The following is a 17,118-nucleotide window of genomic DNA, read 5'->3' on the forward strand; positions in this document are numbered from 1 at the left end:
GCTGTCAAACACAGGACTTTGAAAAAATCTTAGGGTTCATGATTTATTTGTTGACAACTTAAGGCCAACAGTGTTTTTAAGCCGAAAAAAATTGTCAGCCGCGGAATCATTCATCAAATGACGAACTGAAACCAATGTACTACCGATTTTTTGTACATTACCATGCAGCAATTCTGCAGGTCTAGTTCATTAGCTGACGGATCTGACGATTTGGTTCACTTTCGCTTGCGTTGCTTCTCTGTCTTCTCTGTGATGGGTGTGGGTGATTGAATCAGAGCATTTTTGATAGATGAATCAGCCCGAATTTCCTCTGGGAGTTGTACTTCACTGGCGTAAGTTGTGGATCGTTTATTTCATCTTGTTACCTAGGCGCCTATTAGGTAGGTATCATCGGAATTCGGAGTTGAACCGTGAACGCAGAGAATGGCTTTGAAAATTTGATGTTAGCATGGTTGAGTTTTATTTTCTCACCTTTGCTCTGTCTTTATAGGATCTGTGTCTGCCTGCGCAAAATATATCAAGGGTAGGTAATAGGTATCGTAACAATGGTGACATTTTTAAACTAGGCTTGAACTAGCCGAACTATAGCCCATCAGTGGCAGCTACTGCTCACTGCAGTGGATCAATGAATTAAATAAGCTCGGCCAACCTAGGTGCCTATTAAATTTGATATCATGTTTAGATAAATCATATCAACAGCCAATTTTTGCAATACTGCCTACACTTAAACTTTCTCAATGAAAATACCATAGAGTTGAATAGGTAATTTGCTAAACTAAATTCATTTAAAAACACTAATAAGAAAGGGCTTAGAATTTAGAAGTTTGTGTTTGTGCCTGACATCATGTGTGACCCTTGGACATGAAACTGCATTTTAACAGCTTCTTTTTCTCTTCACAGCTGACTGAAAGATAGCTACTTAATTGCCTTATCATGGACCCTACAAGGAAGCCTTCTGGGCTAAAGCCTCCAAGCAGACTGGTGAAACCCACTGCTGGGCTTCCAAAGCAGAATGGTGACTCTCATCACCCCAGCTGTGCCCAGGCTCAGGTCCCCGAAACTCCCAGGAAGGGGTCGGACGCCTCCATCCTGACCACTGACACAGCCAGTTACCGAGTGGGCGACAGGGTGTGGGTGAGTGGAATGAAGCCCGGGAGGATCATGTACATTGGAGAGACTCAGTTTGCACCCGGTGAGTGGGCAGGAATCGTGCTGGATGCAGCGGATGGGAAGAATAATGGTTCAGTGGCTGGTGTGCGCTACTTCACATGTGAACCGAACAGAGGCATCTTCTCAAGGCTGACAAAGCTTAGCAGGACTCCTCTGGCGGGCGCTGAAAGTGAGCTTCCCAAAGAGGGACCGTCCGTGCCTGGATCGAGACGGTCCTCCATCGCAATGGGAGTTCGCTCTGGCGGCACATCGGTAAAAAGCCCGACAGAATCGTTCGTCGCGTCGCCCAGCGAGGACCTCGAGATCGGCGACAAAGTGATCGTGTCCAGTAGCTCCGGATCAAAGACCGGCTTTCTGCGATACATGGGGAAGACTGACTTCGCTGATGGCCATTGGGCAGGAGTCGAGCTGGAAACACCTTCGGGAAAGAACGACGGCAGTGTGGCCGGCAAGCGCTACTTCTCGTGCCGTCCCAACTACGGTCTGTTCGCGCCTGCGCACAAGGTTGCGAAGCCGACCCGGCGCACGTCACAGAAGATGGGCGTCCAGTCGTTACGTCGTTCCACCTCTCGCGAGTCTCTCTCATCTGTCACAAGTCACGCATCGCGCGTGTCGACAGCTCGTGCAGCTGCGGCCACTCCACGCATGCGTGCTGCTAACGCAGCGGCGGCCTCTCCTAACCACGCACTGCAGAAGGTGCTGAAGGAAAAGGAGGAACACATCGAGCAGCTTCTGCGCGAGCGCGACATGGAACGCTCCGAAGTGGTCCGTGCAGCCAGTCTGGTCGATGACAGCGAAGTGCGGCTGTTGGAGGTGCGTAAAGAACACCAGCAGCAGCAGGCCGAGGCGGCAGCCGTGCTGGAACGTCTGGAGGCGCGTGTGGCCGAGCTCGAGGCCGAGCGAAGTCAACTACAGCACGAAGCAGAGGATGAACGTCACCGCGCCGAAGAACTTCAGTTCTCTGTCGAAGAAGCGAGTATCACTCGTACCGAGCTGGAGACACGCTTGGCTTCAGCAGAGGCAGAGGTGACCCAGAAAACTGAAGAGCTGCAGGCGGCGCAGAGCAGGGCAGACATGGCCAGCCTTCAAGCATCAGCTGGTGGAGATGCGACCCGCCTGGCTGCCGAGCACCTTAGTCAGCTGGAAAAACTCAGGGCAGAGATGAGCGCTGGGAAGGAGGAGGCTGAGAAACTGCGTGCCACGCTGGCTGAAAAGGACCGCTCTTTGGAGGAGCGCGCAGCGGAGCTGGCGTTACGGGAGAGAGCCGAACAAGTGGCTCGCGAGGAGGTGGCTCTTCTGAGGAACGAACTTGATGAGCAGCGAAGGCGGTTTGAGGATCAACGCGCTGCTGGAGACTCCAAGGATGAGGAGGCGCGACGACAGGCTTCCGACGCCGCTGCGCTCAGGGACTCTCTTGCCGCTGTTGAAAAGGAAAAGTCCGCTGCGGCGGTGGAGTTAGAGGCAGCGCGCACGGCCGCCAAAGTGCGTGAATCGGAACTGCGCGCTCTCGTCAAAGAGAAAGATGAGGTGCGACTGGAGGCTGCTCGTGCTGCGGCGGACATCAACGAGAACATGCAGCGGATCATGCAGATGAAGACAGCCGCTGACGCGTATCGCGCTGAGACGGACTCGGTGATCGCCTCGCTGGAGAAGAAGCTGACAGAGGCGGCGGAGCAGCAGAAGGCCCTCCGCGACCGATTGGAGGAGCGTGAGCGCCGCCTGGCAGAACTGCAGTCCGGCGCTGATGATTCCTCTCGCCAGTACCAGGCAGAAGCGGAGGAACTGCGGAAGAAGGTCGCCGAAGAACAAAAGAAGGTCGAAGAGGAACGACGAAATGTCGAGGAGGAACGTCGAAAGACAGAGGACGAGCAGCGACGAGCGGAGGACGCTCAGTTTGCTGCTGAAGAACAGACCCTGCTGCGAGCCGAGCTGGAAACACGCTCGGCGGAGCAGGCTGCGGAGCTCGACAAGCTCCGTGCTGAACTCGAGGCAGCGCGCCGAGGCGCTGAGGAACTCCGTGCAGCAGGCTCTAGCGAAACCGCTGCCGTGGTAGAACGTCACGCTGCCGAGATAGCCGAGCTGAACGCCAAGCTGAAAGAGCTGCAGCAGTTAAACACAGACCAGGAGGAACTGATCCACGACTCCGCCGGTCAGCTGGAGACGACGGAGAAGCGAGTAGCGCAGCTCGAAGGGGAGATCGCCGCGCGTGACCGTGACGGAGAGGAGATAAAGCAGCGTGTTACCGCTCTGAAGGACTTTGCTGATGGGAAGGCACGAGAAGTCACGGCACTTGCGGAAGAGAACAAGCAGCTGCTGAAGAGGGTGGAAGCGAGCGCGGCGGGGGCCTCAAAGGTCACTGAGGAGCTAGAGAAGCAGCTGAAGGAAGCTAAAGCGAAAGCGGCGGAATCTGACGAGATGTGCGAGTCGTTAAGGAAGGCGGAAAGAGATGTAGCGGAGAAATTGGCATCATCTGAAGAGAAGTGTGGCTCACTTGAGCAGCAAGTCAATGACTTGACCGAGAAACTGACAGGCGTAGAGACTGAGTGTGCCGCGCTGAAGAAAGAAATGAAGCAGGTGTCTGCAAAAGCTCAGGCTTCTGAAGAAGAGTGCGAATCCCTTCGTCAAAAGAGCAGGGATTTGGAAGAAAGGCTCGCTTCTTCGGAAAAGAAGTGTGGTGCACTTGAAGTATCTAACAACGAGCTTACCCAAAAGGTTGCCTCGGCTGAAGAAACAGTTGATTCGCTCAGGAAATCCAATGACGAAGCCTCAAGTAGACTTTCGTCTTCAGAAAAAGACAATGAAGCCCTTCAAAAGACCATTGAGGACTTGAACGCGAAGCTGGCATCTGTCCAGAAGAGCTGTGATTCGTTTAAAGATCTGAACGCCGAATTAGCTGACAAGCTCAACAAGGCGAATGATACCTGCAACGAGCTGAGCCAAATTAAAGAACAACTCACTGAGAAAGTAGCGGCTGCTGACGATTCAGTTGCCACTCTGCGTAAGGAAAACGACAAGTTGTCTGCCGAGCTGAGTGCTGCAGAAAAGAAATGTGCAATGCTTGAGAGCACCAACAGCGATCTAACTGCCAAACTCAGCGCAGGTGATGACACGCATGGCTATCTTCAGAAGGAGAATGTCGCCCTTACAGAGAAGTTGAGCTCGGCAGAAGCCAGTGTCGGCTCGCTACAGAAGGAAGTACAGACACTGAATGAACGACTTTCCGGAATGGAGGAGGCGAGTGTCGCTGCTCAGAAGTCAAACGAAGAGCTGTCGAAGAAACTGCGCGACTCGGAAGGCAACTGTGATTCTCTGAACAACGAAAAGAAGACGCTGACTGAGCGTCTTGTTGATGCTGAAAAACGATGTGAAACACTCCAAGAAAGCAACAAAGAATTGACCTCTAAGCTCCTAACCGGAGACAAAACTAACGAAAGTCTTCAAAGTGTACACAATGAGCTTGAAAAGAAGTTGGATGAACAAGCAAAGGCCTTGGAAGTAAAGACGTCCGAACTAGCATCACTGTCATCACAGGTGTCTGCCCTCCAAGCAGAATCCAAACAATCCTCAACCGCTCTGGCCGCCGCCGAGTCTGAGCTGTCTGGCTTGAAGTCTGAGAACGCGCGTCTTCTTCAGCAGGTTTCATCAGGCGAGGACTCTCAGAAGCTCGCGGAAAGTTTCCGTACGGAAATCGCCGAGTTGAGAGCTGAAATCGTGCAAAAGTCAGCTTCTCTGTCGTCTGCAGAGAGCGCGAAGCAACAGGCGGATGGTCAAGTTAGCGAACTGACTGCTCAGCTGAAAGAGTCGCGGGCTGAAGCAGCTCGTGTGGAAACTGAGCTGAAGAAGCTCCAGCAAAGCTCAGCCGACAGCTCCGCGGCGGCCAGTGCTCAGGAGACGGAGCTTGCAGAGCTGAGAGAGCGTTTGTCTCAAGTGGAAAGATCCACGGCTTCATCGTCACAACAGCAGGAGCGAGCGCTGGCAGAACGCGACTCCGAGCTTGTGGCCGCTCGCGGGGAGGCCGAGACCTCCCGAGCCGCTTTGGCTGAGCGGGACAGCCAGCTGCAGCTGCTTCGGGACGACAACCGGCAGCTGCAGGACCGCTGCCTCCAGCTGACGCGCGAAGCTGCTGCTGCCGAGGAGGCCCTCCGCAGCCGCCCCGCGGAGGTGCCTCCTCCGCCCGCGGCGGCATCGACTCTCACCAATGGCGCAGCCGACCCCACCGCGCATGTCGACTTCCTCAACAGTGTCATCGCCGAGCTCCAGAACAAGAACGACGAGCTGAAGCGGCAGGTTCGCGTGCTTGTCGTTGGCGACGAGGACGACGACGAAGCGGGTGCGTCGTCGCCGACGACTCCAGCACGTCCTGCGCAGCCGCCGCCGCGTCTCTGGTGTGATATATGTGAGGAGTTCGATCGCCATGACACCGAGGACTGTCCTACCCAGTGCAGCGAGCCGCCGGAACCGAACCCGAGCCGGCACGGTGGACAGAGGGGAGTTCGCCGCCAGTTCTGCATCTCCTGTGAGATGTTTGGACACTCCGCCGCCGAGTGCGACTCAGGTGAGACGTTCTAGTGGCGCGGTGAGACATTTTAGTGATGTTTCAAAGAAATGAGTGGTTTCATAACCGTGAGTGAATCGGTCTAGTGCAATGCTCTGCTCTGCGCGGCACGTGAGGGTAACACGCAGCGCGCTTGATACCAAAGTGAGACGTTCCTGCAGCCTTTTTCGGACGCTGACACGATCTGAGCCTCACTTCTGAAGGCCGTGCGGTGTGCTCGGGCGCCCCGCTGAGTCATCCATCCCGAGAGGGCGTTGGAGCCGACCAGTCCAGCCGGCGATAGCCGAGACGGGCGCCGTCTTGGTGGAGAGCGGGTGGACCGTGCACAGTGATAAGCGTGGGTGGTGCTCCAGTGACGCGGCGGGTCGTTTGATCACTGCTCCAGTGACGTCATTAACCAGTACGAGACCGGACCGGGGACGAATCGGCGGCGAGGTGCGGGAGAAGCGGTGTGTTAACAACTCAGATAGCGCGGCCGGGCAGTGAGGAGAAAGCGGCGCGATGGAATCCGATCAACGCCCGGCGGAACGGAGCGGAATGGGGCTGGGTGTGATGGAATGTGAATTACTCAGAGCCAGGGACACGACTCTGGTGGCAGTGGTGACGCAATCAGTGACTCTGACTCGGGAATAGGAAATGAGTCGATGACTCGCCAGATTAGAATAACGGAATAGCGATGAGAGAAGGCTGCTACGCATGACAGGACGCCCAGGAATGGATATGATGTGACGCTGAATATTTCAGGTTGAATGCCGTGACAGTATACGCTAGCTATAATGTGACCTAACTGGCATTTCGATAGCATAAACTTACCGTGACGATTTTGTCGGCTTGCTTAGATATACACCGCTCAATATGATGTAAGCTACGCAACTGACGAGTGTTAGTGGGCATAACATTGTTTAACGTAGGATTAGCTTTGTGATGTGTTCCGGATTGAGCATTGTCTGTCGCCGATGTCACTCTGCCTTACATGTGCGGGTATGTTAGATCTGCGTCTCAAAGTCTATAGGAAGCCATATACGCACCGTTTCGGTCATATCAAATCGTTAATAGTTTTGAGGTGTGTCACTTAGAATAGTCGTATAGGTAGGTCACCAATGCGCGTAGGTCACCAAGTCACAAGGCCACCTATGCTGCCATTTGCAGGGTTGTTAACATGTTGATTGTTACGTCTTGGCACGCAAAACGAACACGTTTATATCGGTCTGTGATTGTAGACTTCCATGATGTACATAATTGGTCACCGTAATTTGACTGGATCCTAGAACCCAGAGAAAACCACAGAGGAATGACATGACGGGGAGCGGACGTGTGTGAGGAATTCTGTGTAGTTTGATGGATGTTGTAGGGCTGATTGCGGTTTATGTCGTTTGCTGTTGTGGGATATGGCGTGGCTGAATGGAGAGAGTTACGTGTTTGTGTTTCCGTTCTGGTGGAGCTCGCTAAACTTTGATTCTGTCAGCGAAAATGCGGTGTCATAGCTAGTCTTTACCGTCTACCCTCGACTGTCTGAATCTCGCTTGTCCGTGCCGGTGCCGTCAGTGAAGGGTCAGCGTCGTGCCTTCGACGTCACTCCTTGGGCTTCGCGCAGCACCCTCACTGACGTCACTAGATCGTCGTTCTCAAAGCTGCACTTCTCAATGTCGCTCGGCTCTCAATGTACCGTCACTTCACTTGACGCTGTATATGCCTCTCAACTATGGGCGAGGCTCTGTATTTGGTTAGCTTGCCGTGTCTAACAGACCAGACATGTGTTAGTGTTATGGTTGGCGACTTGTTGTAAGCTGATCAGCAGTGTTATTCAGTTTCCTCGGGAGCGAAGTGTTTCCCGGTAACAAGCATTATCTCAGTTTGCGTGAAGTTATAAGCCCGGCTGTAACGTGACGTGATAGGCGAGCGAAGTTTATGAGCCCATGCATATCAGTTTATAGAAGCGGCCCGCGTCAAGTGGACGGAGCTGTGTAATGACTCGAGTGTTCATGGCTCGTGTGTTCGAGTCACGACCGCTGGCTCGAGTTATTGGGACGTTTGCTGCGTATCGGCTAACAAAGTTTTAATTTTTAACAAAGCCTGGGCTTAACTTGTGTCGTCTCGGGTGCGAGTTGATTGTTCACAGCAAAGAGTGTTGTTTTATCCGATAACTGAATGAATAAATTATACTCAACCAGAAGGAAACACGACCTTTTTGATCAAGTTAGATAGGGCGAGTTTGCTGACAGGTTTCTGTCGAGTTGCTGAGGACGGCTCTGAACGCTAGACTGATTTACATCGCCCTTGTGCTGGGCTGAATGAATCAAATGGTCTGTCGTCTATCATATTCCTGAAATTCCACAAGTATTTATCCCGAAACTAACTGTATAACACGGTAGGCACTCGCGTGACAGGGGCTAAAGCCTAAGCCCTGCATTACAGCCTGCGGCGACCCTAAACGTCCGAAGCGACCAATACATTTTTGTCGTAAGCTTTCCGTCAAAATATTCTGGGCTTCATTGTATCAATGATTTTAACGGTAGTAAAGTAACGCATGCATTTTCATTTCCCGATTTAAAACAATCGCGATTCGCGGCAGATATTGGCGATTTACCTTTGACAAATACTGAGATGCAAACTCGTCGGGCTGTGATTGTTATTAGTAGTGAAACAAAAGTTGCGGCTCTAGTAAAGGAAATATGACGCATCTTTCCAATTCTTGATTTCCTCTCAATTAACCTCAAGTTGTACAGAATTGATGAAATGATAAAATTTCATAATAGACCAAATGAAATCGCTACACGAATATGTGTTTTTGAAACAAATAAAATTAAAAAGAATTTCAGCAAAACCCAGCTGCCGGTCCTGAAACACAAACGAACTCGCGTGCCGTAGTGCGGCGGAATTGCCGCCTGTTTAACCGACAAAACTGGTCCGTGTTATAATTGATATTTTTAGGCGAGAAATGACATTTTAGAGGTTTATTAGTTTAGGTCGGCTTACCTACCCGCATATAAATGCTTTTATAGTATAGACGGTGTTATTTTTTGCCTAAATATTGTTAAAAGCCCACAGTTTGTATGCGCCGGTTTCGTATGAGATTGGCTGCACGAGCATGCTGGCTGTCTTTGTTTATTTTGCTTGTAGTTTTATAGCGATGAATGTTTCAGAAAGTAATACTACTTCAAATCCTCATTTTTGTTGAAGATAATAAGAAGACAGGTACTGAAATATATTCATTAGTTTGTTTGCTCAGAATTATGGTATTGTTTTGCTGTTGTATTTCAGTCCTTGTTATTATCCTGTGGCTTGGCTCATTATTTTCTTTTTGTTTCGACTTATCAACTTATTATTTAAAGCTGCCAAAGAGAAATTATAATATTTTGGAATGCTGCTGCTAATATTATTACCCATGTGCGTGGATATTGAAGCCTAGGTAGGCAATCTAGCATTGACAAAAACATTTGTGGTCTTGCTGTGTGAGCATTTGCGTTACAACTTATTGGGCTAAGTTTATGCATGCATATTAATTAAAAACAGTTACCTGATTATCAAGCAGTTAACAATTATTTTGTGTTATTTTGTTAATTTTTGGCAGTTTGTATCATTGCGCTTTAGTTGTGATAATAACCACACCAAAATTTGCTTTGAAATAATGTACACCTCAGTTTTCATCCAACTTCAAATAGGTTCAAAATTGCATCAAACCTAAAGAAGAAAGACTTGGCACCTTCTGGTTTTTCTTGGGTTTGTTTTACAACATAAACAAGTCAAGTGTTTGGGAGAAGTCAAGCTAGCAATCATGACCTTTCTTTCTTATTTGTAGGAACCTGCTGTAATTCCAACTTATTATTATTGTTGCCAGAGGGCTGTTCGGGTCCCTGCAGCATAGATCTGTGCTGCGTGCGTCATACTTGGGTGACGTCAACCGCCTGGCTCCGCCCACTCTCCGCCGGCACGCCGCGGCCGAGCGTCGCTGCAGCCTATTTCAAACGCGGCGAACCGTTGCGCGGGTGGACTGGTGATTTTCGCTCGAATAACAGTTAAATTGCGTTCAAATGTGGTTAATAGCAATGTGCCACCGAAAAGAGTGATAATGATACCCAAAAACCAGCATACAAACCGCTTGCAATAAGAAATATTGGATGGCAAACTTTAATCCGCGCCACTTTCGCCTCCTGCAGCACCGAATTTCGTGCTGCAGGAAAACGAAGCATGCTTCAGTAGGTGACGTCACACAGGCGGTGACGCAGTGGTGTGGGCGGGACTAACGGGCGACGCAGTCCTCACTGCGCATGCGTGCTGCAGCATATTTCATTTTGGCTGCGCAGCCGAACAGCCCTCAGTGTTAAGCTTTCAGTTTCTTTCAGTTTATGCTTAAATCTTATCAGTGTCTCCTCAATAATATTCTTAGCATATTTGCTGTTGCATTCATTCAGTCAGTACCAAACATAAAACTTTGTAATGTGCCAGAGGGTGTTATTTAGTGTCCCGCCCAAATTACATGAAAATTATTGGGCAAAATTGACACCCATGTGAGTGGTAGTTCTTGTTACAGGAGTAAGGTAGTAATAGTGTAAGGTAGTGATAGTGGTAAACAGTAAGTTTTGAATGATGACACTCATAATCAGACAAACAGTTTTAAGTTGTTATGATGGACGCCAATGACCACTGTAATCTGGGCACCCAAGAACCCAAATTCATCATCATAAGTTGTTATGAACTGATATAATAATTTCTAATGGTGTTAAATGCTACAATGCTACATTGCGCATTGGACAGGCACTGCCACTGACTGTTCCTTTGAAATATCTCAATATCAAGCCATTTTATTTCAACTGGGTTAAACATAAATTGATGTATATAGATTTGTTGTCTGGTATTTAGTAATCAGGTCAGCTAAAAGCCTTAAAAATTTGAGCTTTTCACAGCTGGTGAATGAATTGGTTTTGCTCTTCATGCCACCCTTGATATTCAATTACCCACAACAGACTCCAAATCAATGCAAGCTATTGGTGAAGTCCATTGAAACAATTCCATGTTGCATCACTTTCACTATGGTCAGCCTGCAGTGCTTTTAGAATGACATAGCACTGCAGGTGGTCTACTCACATTCATATGTAAATTCTCAATGCACCTTTCTGGACAACTTTGGCAAATATGTTTCATTAGAATAAGCAGCTCCAAGCCTTACCTGGCAACATTCACTGCAGTTATCCAATGTGTTTCAATGCTTACATTCTCTTCCTTTCCCCATTACAGCCCCCGTCACCGGGGCAGCGGCACCAGCAGCTAAGCCGGCATGGAGTACAACATGTCGTGGTTCGCGCCGGCCGGCGCGGCCCCCTACCTACTAGCCACCGATCTCAACGACGTGATGCTCAACAATGTCCTGGAGGCTCCGATGCTGAGCGACACCCCCCGCTCGGTGTCTCTGATGGCCGGAGGAGGGGGCGGCGGCGGCGGGGCCGGCGCAGGAGGCGGTGGAGGAGACCAGACGGCCGGACACGATATGGCCGCCACCGTGCCGCAGGAGTTTGTCGAGTGGGGCTACTCGGTGAGTCGGGGGAGGGGTAGAAACGTGAGAGGGGTGGTGTGTCATGAGATGTGGGTTTTGACGGGGTTGGGGGCTGAGTAACATGGGTGAAAGATCAGGGTTCAATGTTATGCAGTTGCATAGTAAATTATTTGGAGAAAAAAAACTAAATGAAAATCATCAAAGATACTGCTGAGTAAAGGGGCCAATAGCCTGTGATATGAAAAGTCAGTTTGTGAATAGCTGAGATGAATCGGTTGGATCGACTTGCATGGACGGGGACCTCTAATCGTGGCCATAACCTTTGACTACCTATTACCTGACCAGCACCTTGTCCTGACCTTCACCATTTTACCCAGAACCTGACCTCGACCCCTGACCCCCATCCTCAGACCTTTAACGACTTACCCCGACCCCGGACCCTAGTGACCTCTGGCGCCCCCGCTGACAGGAGTACAGCGGGTACGACGTGGAGCTGAAGCCAGACGACATGGAACTGGATACCGAGGAGGACATTATGGGCGGCGGCGGAGACGGCAAACGGAAAACGTCGCACAACGCCAAAAAGCCCAAGGTACGAAAACGGAGAGTGAACAGTCATTCTCCAAGAACAGATTACGAATCGATTCTGATGTGTTAACTTTTGAAAGTAGTCTGTTGGTATTCCTCCAGCGTGAGAAGCTAGTTTGTTGATCTTAGTACCTACTTGGAGATTGAGATGTAAAGTGCTAGGAAAACATGCTTATGAAGTGATGTTTTGTCAGTTGGTTCTCTCTGTTAATTGAAGGCTGGTAAACCAAAATTAAGATATCGAACTCATTGTGCACATAGAACGCGAGTCAGTTTAGTTCCACATTGCAGCATCAAAACGACGTGTGCTTGTTTTAGTTCTGAATGCAAGACTATGCCGAATGTTCGCCCCTTGCACGAGATAACGCCCCAGCAACCTCTCTGAATGCGCTCGTATGGAGATGATCTGCCCTAATACCTTGGTCACGGCCCGTGCGGACTAGGACTATATCGTGCGCAGAACTGGTTCATGTTGGACGCTATATCCGGGATCGTGACCTAACGGGAGCCTTGTGGAATGCGCTCCAGTTTCGGGATTAGAAACAATGTGCTAAATTCTCTCCAAGGTTAGACGGCCATGAATATCGTGCATAATCATATGTGCCTTAATCTGATCGCTCTTTTTTCTCTTGGCGGATATTGTCATTTATTTATCGTGCGACAATCGGGTAATATCGATCCATTATTTGTTTCACAATTTTATTCCACTTACTTGAAAGGTACTTGAAAGATGCGATTGCTGGCTTAACTTATTATCGCACGATGATCACTGGTTATTTACGCAAGCTCATGAATGCTTAAGCCCTTTCCGGACCTAACAATTTACCCTCTTACAGGTGCACCTGGACCCCAAGCTGAAACTGAAGGGACCCATCACCTACGAGAAAGACGTCGACCCCTCTCTCATCCCTATCAACCGAGATGGCATGGCCCGCTGCGAGAAATGCGGTGCCATCGGCGTCCGTCACGCCTTCTACACCCGTGAGCGGCGCTACTGCAGTCTGCGCTGTGCCCGCTCCGTGGAGGGCCTGGCCGCGGTCTCCGACAGCGACCCTGCCACGCCCGAGGCGGCGCCGCCCGAGTCTCCGGCCTCCGCTGACTCGACCTGCTCCCTGGACGGCGACTCTGCGGCGTCGGCCGGCGCCGTGGTGCCCCGCCAGGCGCCGCACTCGTTCAGCTGGGACGCGCTGATGCGTGTGGCCGATTTCAGCGCGGCGCCGGTGCCCTGCTTCCCCCACGCGCCGCTGGCCGGAATCTGGGACGACGTCTGTGTCGGTCTCAAGGTGGAGATCGCCGGAGACGCGTCCTCGCCAAACGTCGAGTCGGCCTGCTGGGTGGGGACCGTCCTCCGTGTGGAGGGTTACCGCGGCCTGGTGCGCTACGAGGGGGTCGCCCCGGAGGAGAGCTCGGGTCGGTGGATGGACCTGTGCTCGGACCAAGTGCACCCGGTGGGCTGGTGTGCCACCCAGGGACGGCCGCTGATCCCGCCGGCAGTGGTGGAGAGCCGCCACTCGGACTGGACGCAGCTGCTGGTCAAACGGCTCACCGGCGCCCGCACCCTGCCGGCCAACTTCCACCACAAGGTGAGATAACGGCCAACTCCACCACAAGGTGAGATACCGACCAACTCCCACCACGTAGTGAGGAAAGGGGAGACGGACTGTCTGCCGCCCAACCTCCATCACGCGGTGAGACAGGAGGTGAGACTGCCGGTCAGCTCACATGGGATGGGATTGTCAGCTAACCTAAACCACATTGCGACACAACTGAGGGCACTATTCGTCAACTTTTATCAGTAGGTACAGGGAGAACTGAGATGTGGATCGGGTCTGCCTCCGTCTTACCTTGTAATTATTGCATTTAAATTCGCTCCTCTGTCTTAAAATCAACCAGTGACCACACAATATCACGCACGGCTCCCAAGGAAGCTTTATCATAGCCATAACTGCTACCCCTCCCCTCCCTCGCCCACTCCACTCTAACCCCCATTTTCCTCTCCCCCTCTCAGGTGCTTCGCAGCCTGTCGGGCGCTCTCCGCGAGGATCAGGTGGTGGAGGTGGTCGACAAGAACTGTATCAGCCAGGTGCGGGCGGCAGCCATCACCCAGGTCATCGGACGGCGACTGCACATCCGATACCTGGACGCGCCGGAGGATGACGGGGGGTTCTGGTGTCACGAGCATTCGCCACTGGTGAGAAAGGGGGAGGAGAGGGAGGGAGAGCGGAGGAGGGGCTTTTAGGGAGATTGCAGTCTCTAGTGCTAGTGCTACAGACACCTGCAGCGCTGGTACGCATGTTTCTGTCTGACATTCTGTTGAATATGTCCTGACCCTCAATCAGACTTAACCCTGCTATGCCAGCTCCTCCATACAATGTAAAAAAAGTTAGCATTTTCCATTGTCTGTCTAACCACATTTCGGCCCTAATTTCATTCCTTCCAATCAGAGCGGCCCCAGACGACTCTTTTCTAGCCTCATCTGACCCTATTTTATCCCGCCAGGTCCACCCAGTGGACTTGATTGTCTCGATTCACGGTGGGGCTGGGCTGTATCTGCTCCGTTTTACCTACTTTACGAGGTCCACCCAGTTGGCTGAGCCATCTCGGTGGGCTGAGCTGTCTCTAGTGTCTCTCTGACTCCTGGTTTACCCCTGTGTCTCCCCCATCAGGTCCACCCAGTGGACTGGGCCATTTCTCTGACCCCTGTTTGCACCTCTAAGCACTTGTTGGCTGTGCTGTCTCTTTGACCCCTGTGTGTCTTCCACTACGCCCACCCAGTAGGGTGGGTCATCTCTGTCGGCCACCGCCTCTGACCTCTGCCCCTTCTCCCCCCGCCAGGTCCACCCCGTGGGCTGGGCCATCTCTGTGGGCCACCGCCTGTCGGCACCTGCCGACTACCTGGAGCGGTGTCAGACGGGACAGTTTCAGCCGACCGATGTCACCGAAAACTGGCAGCCGCCGCTGCCGGCCGCTCAGGAGGGTTTCGCGGTGAGAACACACGGGGCGAGAGGAGGGGAGGGTACTGAATACTGATTACGGGAAGTTTGGGAAAGGAGTGCCGAACTCCTTAGATTGTGACTTTGTCGTTCAAAGGAATGAAACTCTCGCGACCCGCTCCTGTGCGGAAGTCTTGTCCCGTGTCTGGCATGTCGATATGAAGCTTTAGGCGCTAATCCTTCCTCGACCCTTCCCCTGTTTAAATTTGTGACGCTGTTGTGACTCTGTTCGCCCAGGTCGGTATGCGTCTGGAGGCGCTGGACCCCCTCAACGTCAGCTCGATCGGCGTGGCCACCGTCCAGCGGGTTCTCGGAGGCGGCTACCTCATGGTCCGACTGGAAACGATGCCGGTCGAACCCAACGAGCCGGGCCGGGACTGGTTCTGCTACCACGCCTCATCACCCTACATCTTCCCGGCGAGGTTCTGCGAGACGGTAGGCATCCCTCTGACTCCTCCTCATGGGTACGCGGACGGTGTGTTCTCGTGGGATACCTACCTGGCTGCGGAGGGCGCCACCGCCGCGCCGGCTCATCTCTTCCAGCGGCCGCCTCTGGCGCACGGCTTCCAGCCGGGTCAGCGACTGGAAGCAGTAGATCTGATGGATCCGCAGCTGGTATGTGTGGCTACAGTAGCGGCAGTGGTGGGCCGACTGCTGAGGCTGCACTTCACCGGCTGGCAGGAGCAGTTTGATCAGTGGGTGGACGCGGCCAGTCCCGATATATTCCCGGTCGGATGGTGCCGAATGGTTGGATACAAACTCGAGGCGCCCAGAGCTGGAGAGAAGGCTGCGGCGGGGAAGCGGGCCGGCCGCCGCCGCGTCGGACGGCGAGTGGTGAGCAGGAGGGCGCGGCCGGCCGGCAGACCACCGCGCCAGGTCCCGGGAGGAGACACCAGTGACGACTCTGTGGCGGCGGCGCCAGCGGCAACAGCGCCCGCAGTCCCTGATCTCCCCGCTGAGGCGGTGGAGGCCGCCAACACCGTCACAGAAGACACGGGCGGGGACGGCGCGGACGACAACATCCCACCACCGGAGACACCGCCTCCGAGTTCTGCTGAGAAGCTGATCCCTCGCCTGCTCGACTCGCCAGGCGGGGCGGCGCCAGCTCCCGGCGAGCTCAACCCGGAGGCGTGGTCTGTGGCCGACGTGGGTCAGTTCCTGCGAGTCAACGAGTGCACGGCTTACTGTGACAACTTTGAGCGTGCAGGAGTGGACGGGCCACGACTGCTGGAGCTTACCAAACATGAAGTACTCGAGCTCGCCTGCTGGAAGGTTGGACCCAGTCTGAAGATCGAGAACCTCGTGCAAAAGCTGCGCGCTCGCGTGGCGCCCGCCCAAGCGCGCTTCATGGCAAGCTTCAAGAAAGTATGATGCTCCGTCCTGGCTGGGGGCTGGCGTGCGGTTGGAACGCACGCGGCCGGCCCTCGGCAGAATATCGTGTTCTGTGTCGCACAGATGACAGACTGCCGCTGCCACTGTGACTGTATGGGTGTGTGTGAGGTGTGCCGAGGAGGGGCGGCGCCCGAGCCAGGGATCGCGGCCAGGTCCCTGAGTTGAGCTGTGAACGGACGAGCGCCCGTGGCGCCACAGAGGCAGGTATTTTTGCGCGCGCCGCACGTGCGCGTGTGTGTTGGGACGGACACCAGGTGTGATGCCACATCAGTGGGCGCGACAGTGTGTACCAGACGTGTGACGTCTGGGAGGGAGAGCGGACATCATGGTATGGGCGCTGGACTTTGCGACGAGACGGCGCCGGCGGCGGCGGCGGGCTCTCACAGTCAACACGGTGGTTCGGTGACACGCTAAGGCACGAGTGTTCGGAAAGCTACGCTATGAAGTGATACTTGCAGCTGTTTGAAAATGTCAGACCATGAATCGTTAGACATTTTCCCGTTAAAAACGTTACGATGCTGCTTGGGAACTATTGATTCTGTTGAATCGATTCCTACCGTCGCTTTCCCCGCCCGAACTCGACATAAACCTTCCGTTTTCAATCATCCAGCCCGCCGCCACCCCCGCGTTCGTCTCCTCTGCGCAAAGCCGCGGTCAGCATTTACTTTTAGCGCGCGACCTCAGTGGCGCGCATTTTAGTATCGTGTCCTGATTTTGTCTCGCTGTGGGTGCCGGCGGCTCCACCGCGGCCCCAGCCGTACGGTAGAGCGGCGCCGACCCGCGGGGGCGTTTGTGAACACTTTTGTATGTACGCTTTGTCTCATTTGGCCGGCACGGTGCCGGCGTCACGTTGTCGCCTCATTTCTCTTAGATAAAGCCATACTTTGTGCGTTGGCCGCACTGTACAAATATACTACTACAATGTGCCG

The 17,118-nt window shown here is 52.9% G+C and overlaps 2 protein-coding genes across 3 annotated transcripts; both read left to right on the forward strand.

Annotated features, from left to right (window-relative positions):
- Window positions 1-2: 2 nt before the first annotated feature.
- LOC122369991 (CAP-Gly domain-containing linker protein 2-like) lies at window positions 3-7,895 on the forward strand. Its single transcript, XM_043345203.1, has 2 exons — window positions 3-332; window positions 901-7,895. Exon 2 carries the CDS (start codon window positions 934-936, stop codon window positions 5,737-5,739), a length of 4,806 nt encoding a protein of 1,601 aa, XP_043201138.1. The 5' UTR covers window positions 3-332; window positions 901-933; the 3' UTR covers window positions 5,740-7,895.
- A 670-nt stretch (window positions 7,896-8,565) lies between these two features.
- Window positions 8,566-17,114, forward strand: LOC122369993 (MBT domain-containing protein 1-like). 2 transcript variants are annotated; one of them, XM_043345205.1, is made up of 7 exons: window positions 8,566-8,630; window positions 10,961-11,255; window positions 11,686-11,808; window positions 12,641-13,387; window positions 13,813-13,995; window positions 14,640-14,789; window positions 15,035-17,114. In XM_043345205.1, exons 2-7 carry the CDS (start codon window positions 11,001-11,003, stop codon window positions 16,166-16,168), a joined length of 2,592 nt encoding a protein of 863 aa, XP_043201140.1. In that variant the 5' UTR covers window positions 8,566-8,630; window positions 10,961-11,000; the 3' UTR covers window positions 16,169-17,114. The 2 variants fall into 2 exon arrangements, with proteins under 2 accessions (XP_043201140.1, XP_043201139.1); XM_043345204.1 differs by lacking the exon at window positions 8,566-8,630 and adding an exon at window positions 8,803-8,920.
- The last annotated feature ends 4 nt before the right edge of the window (window positions 17,115-17,118 follow it).

The sequence above is a fragment of the Amphibalanus amphitrite genome, unplaced genomic scaffold (genome assembly GCF_019059575.1).
Source record: "Amphibalanus amphitrite isolate SeventyFive unplaced genomic scaffold, NRLGWU_Aamphi_draft 001088F_arrow, whole genome shotgun sequence".
Taxonomy (NCBI): domain Eukaryota; kingdom Metazoa; phylum Arthropoda; class Thecostraca; order Balanomorpha; family Balanidae; genus Amphibalanus; species Amphibalanus amphitrite.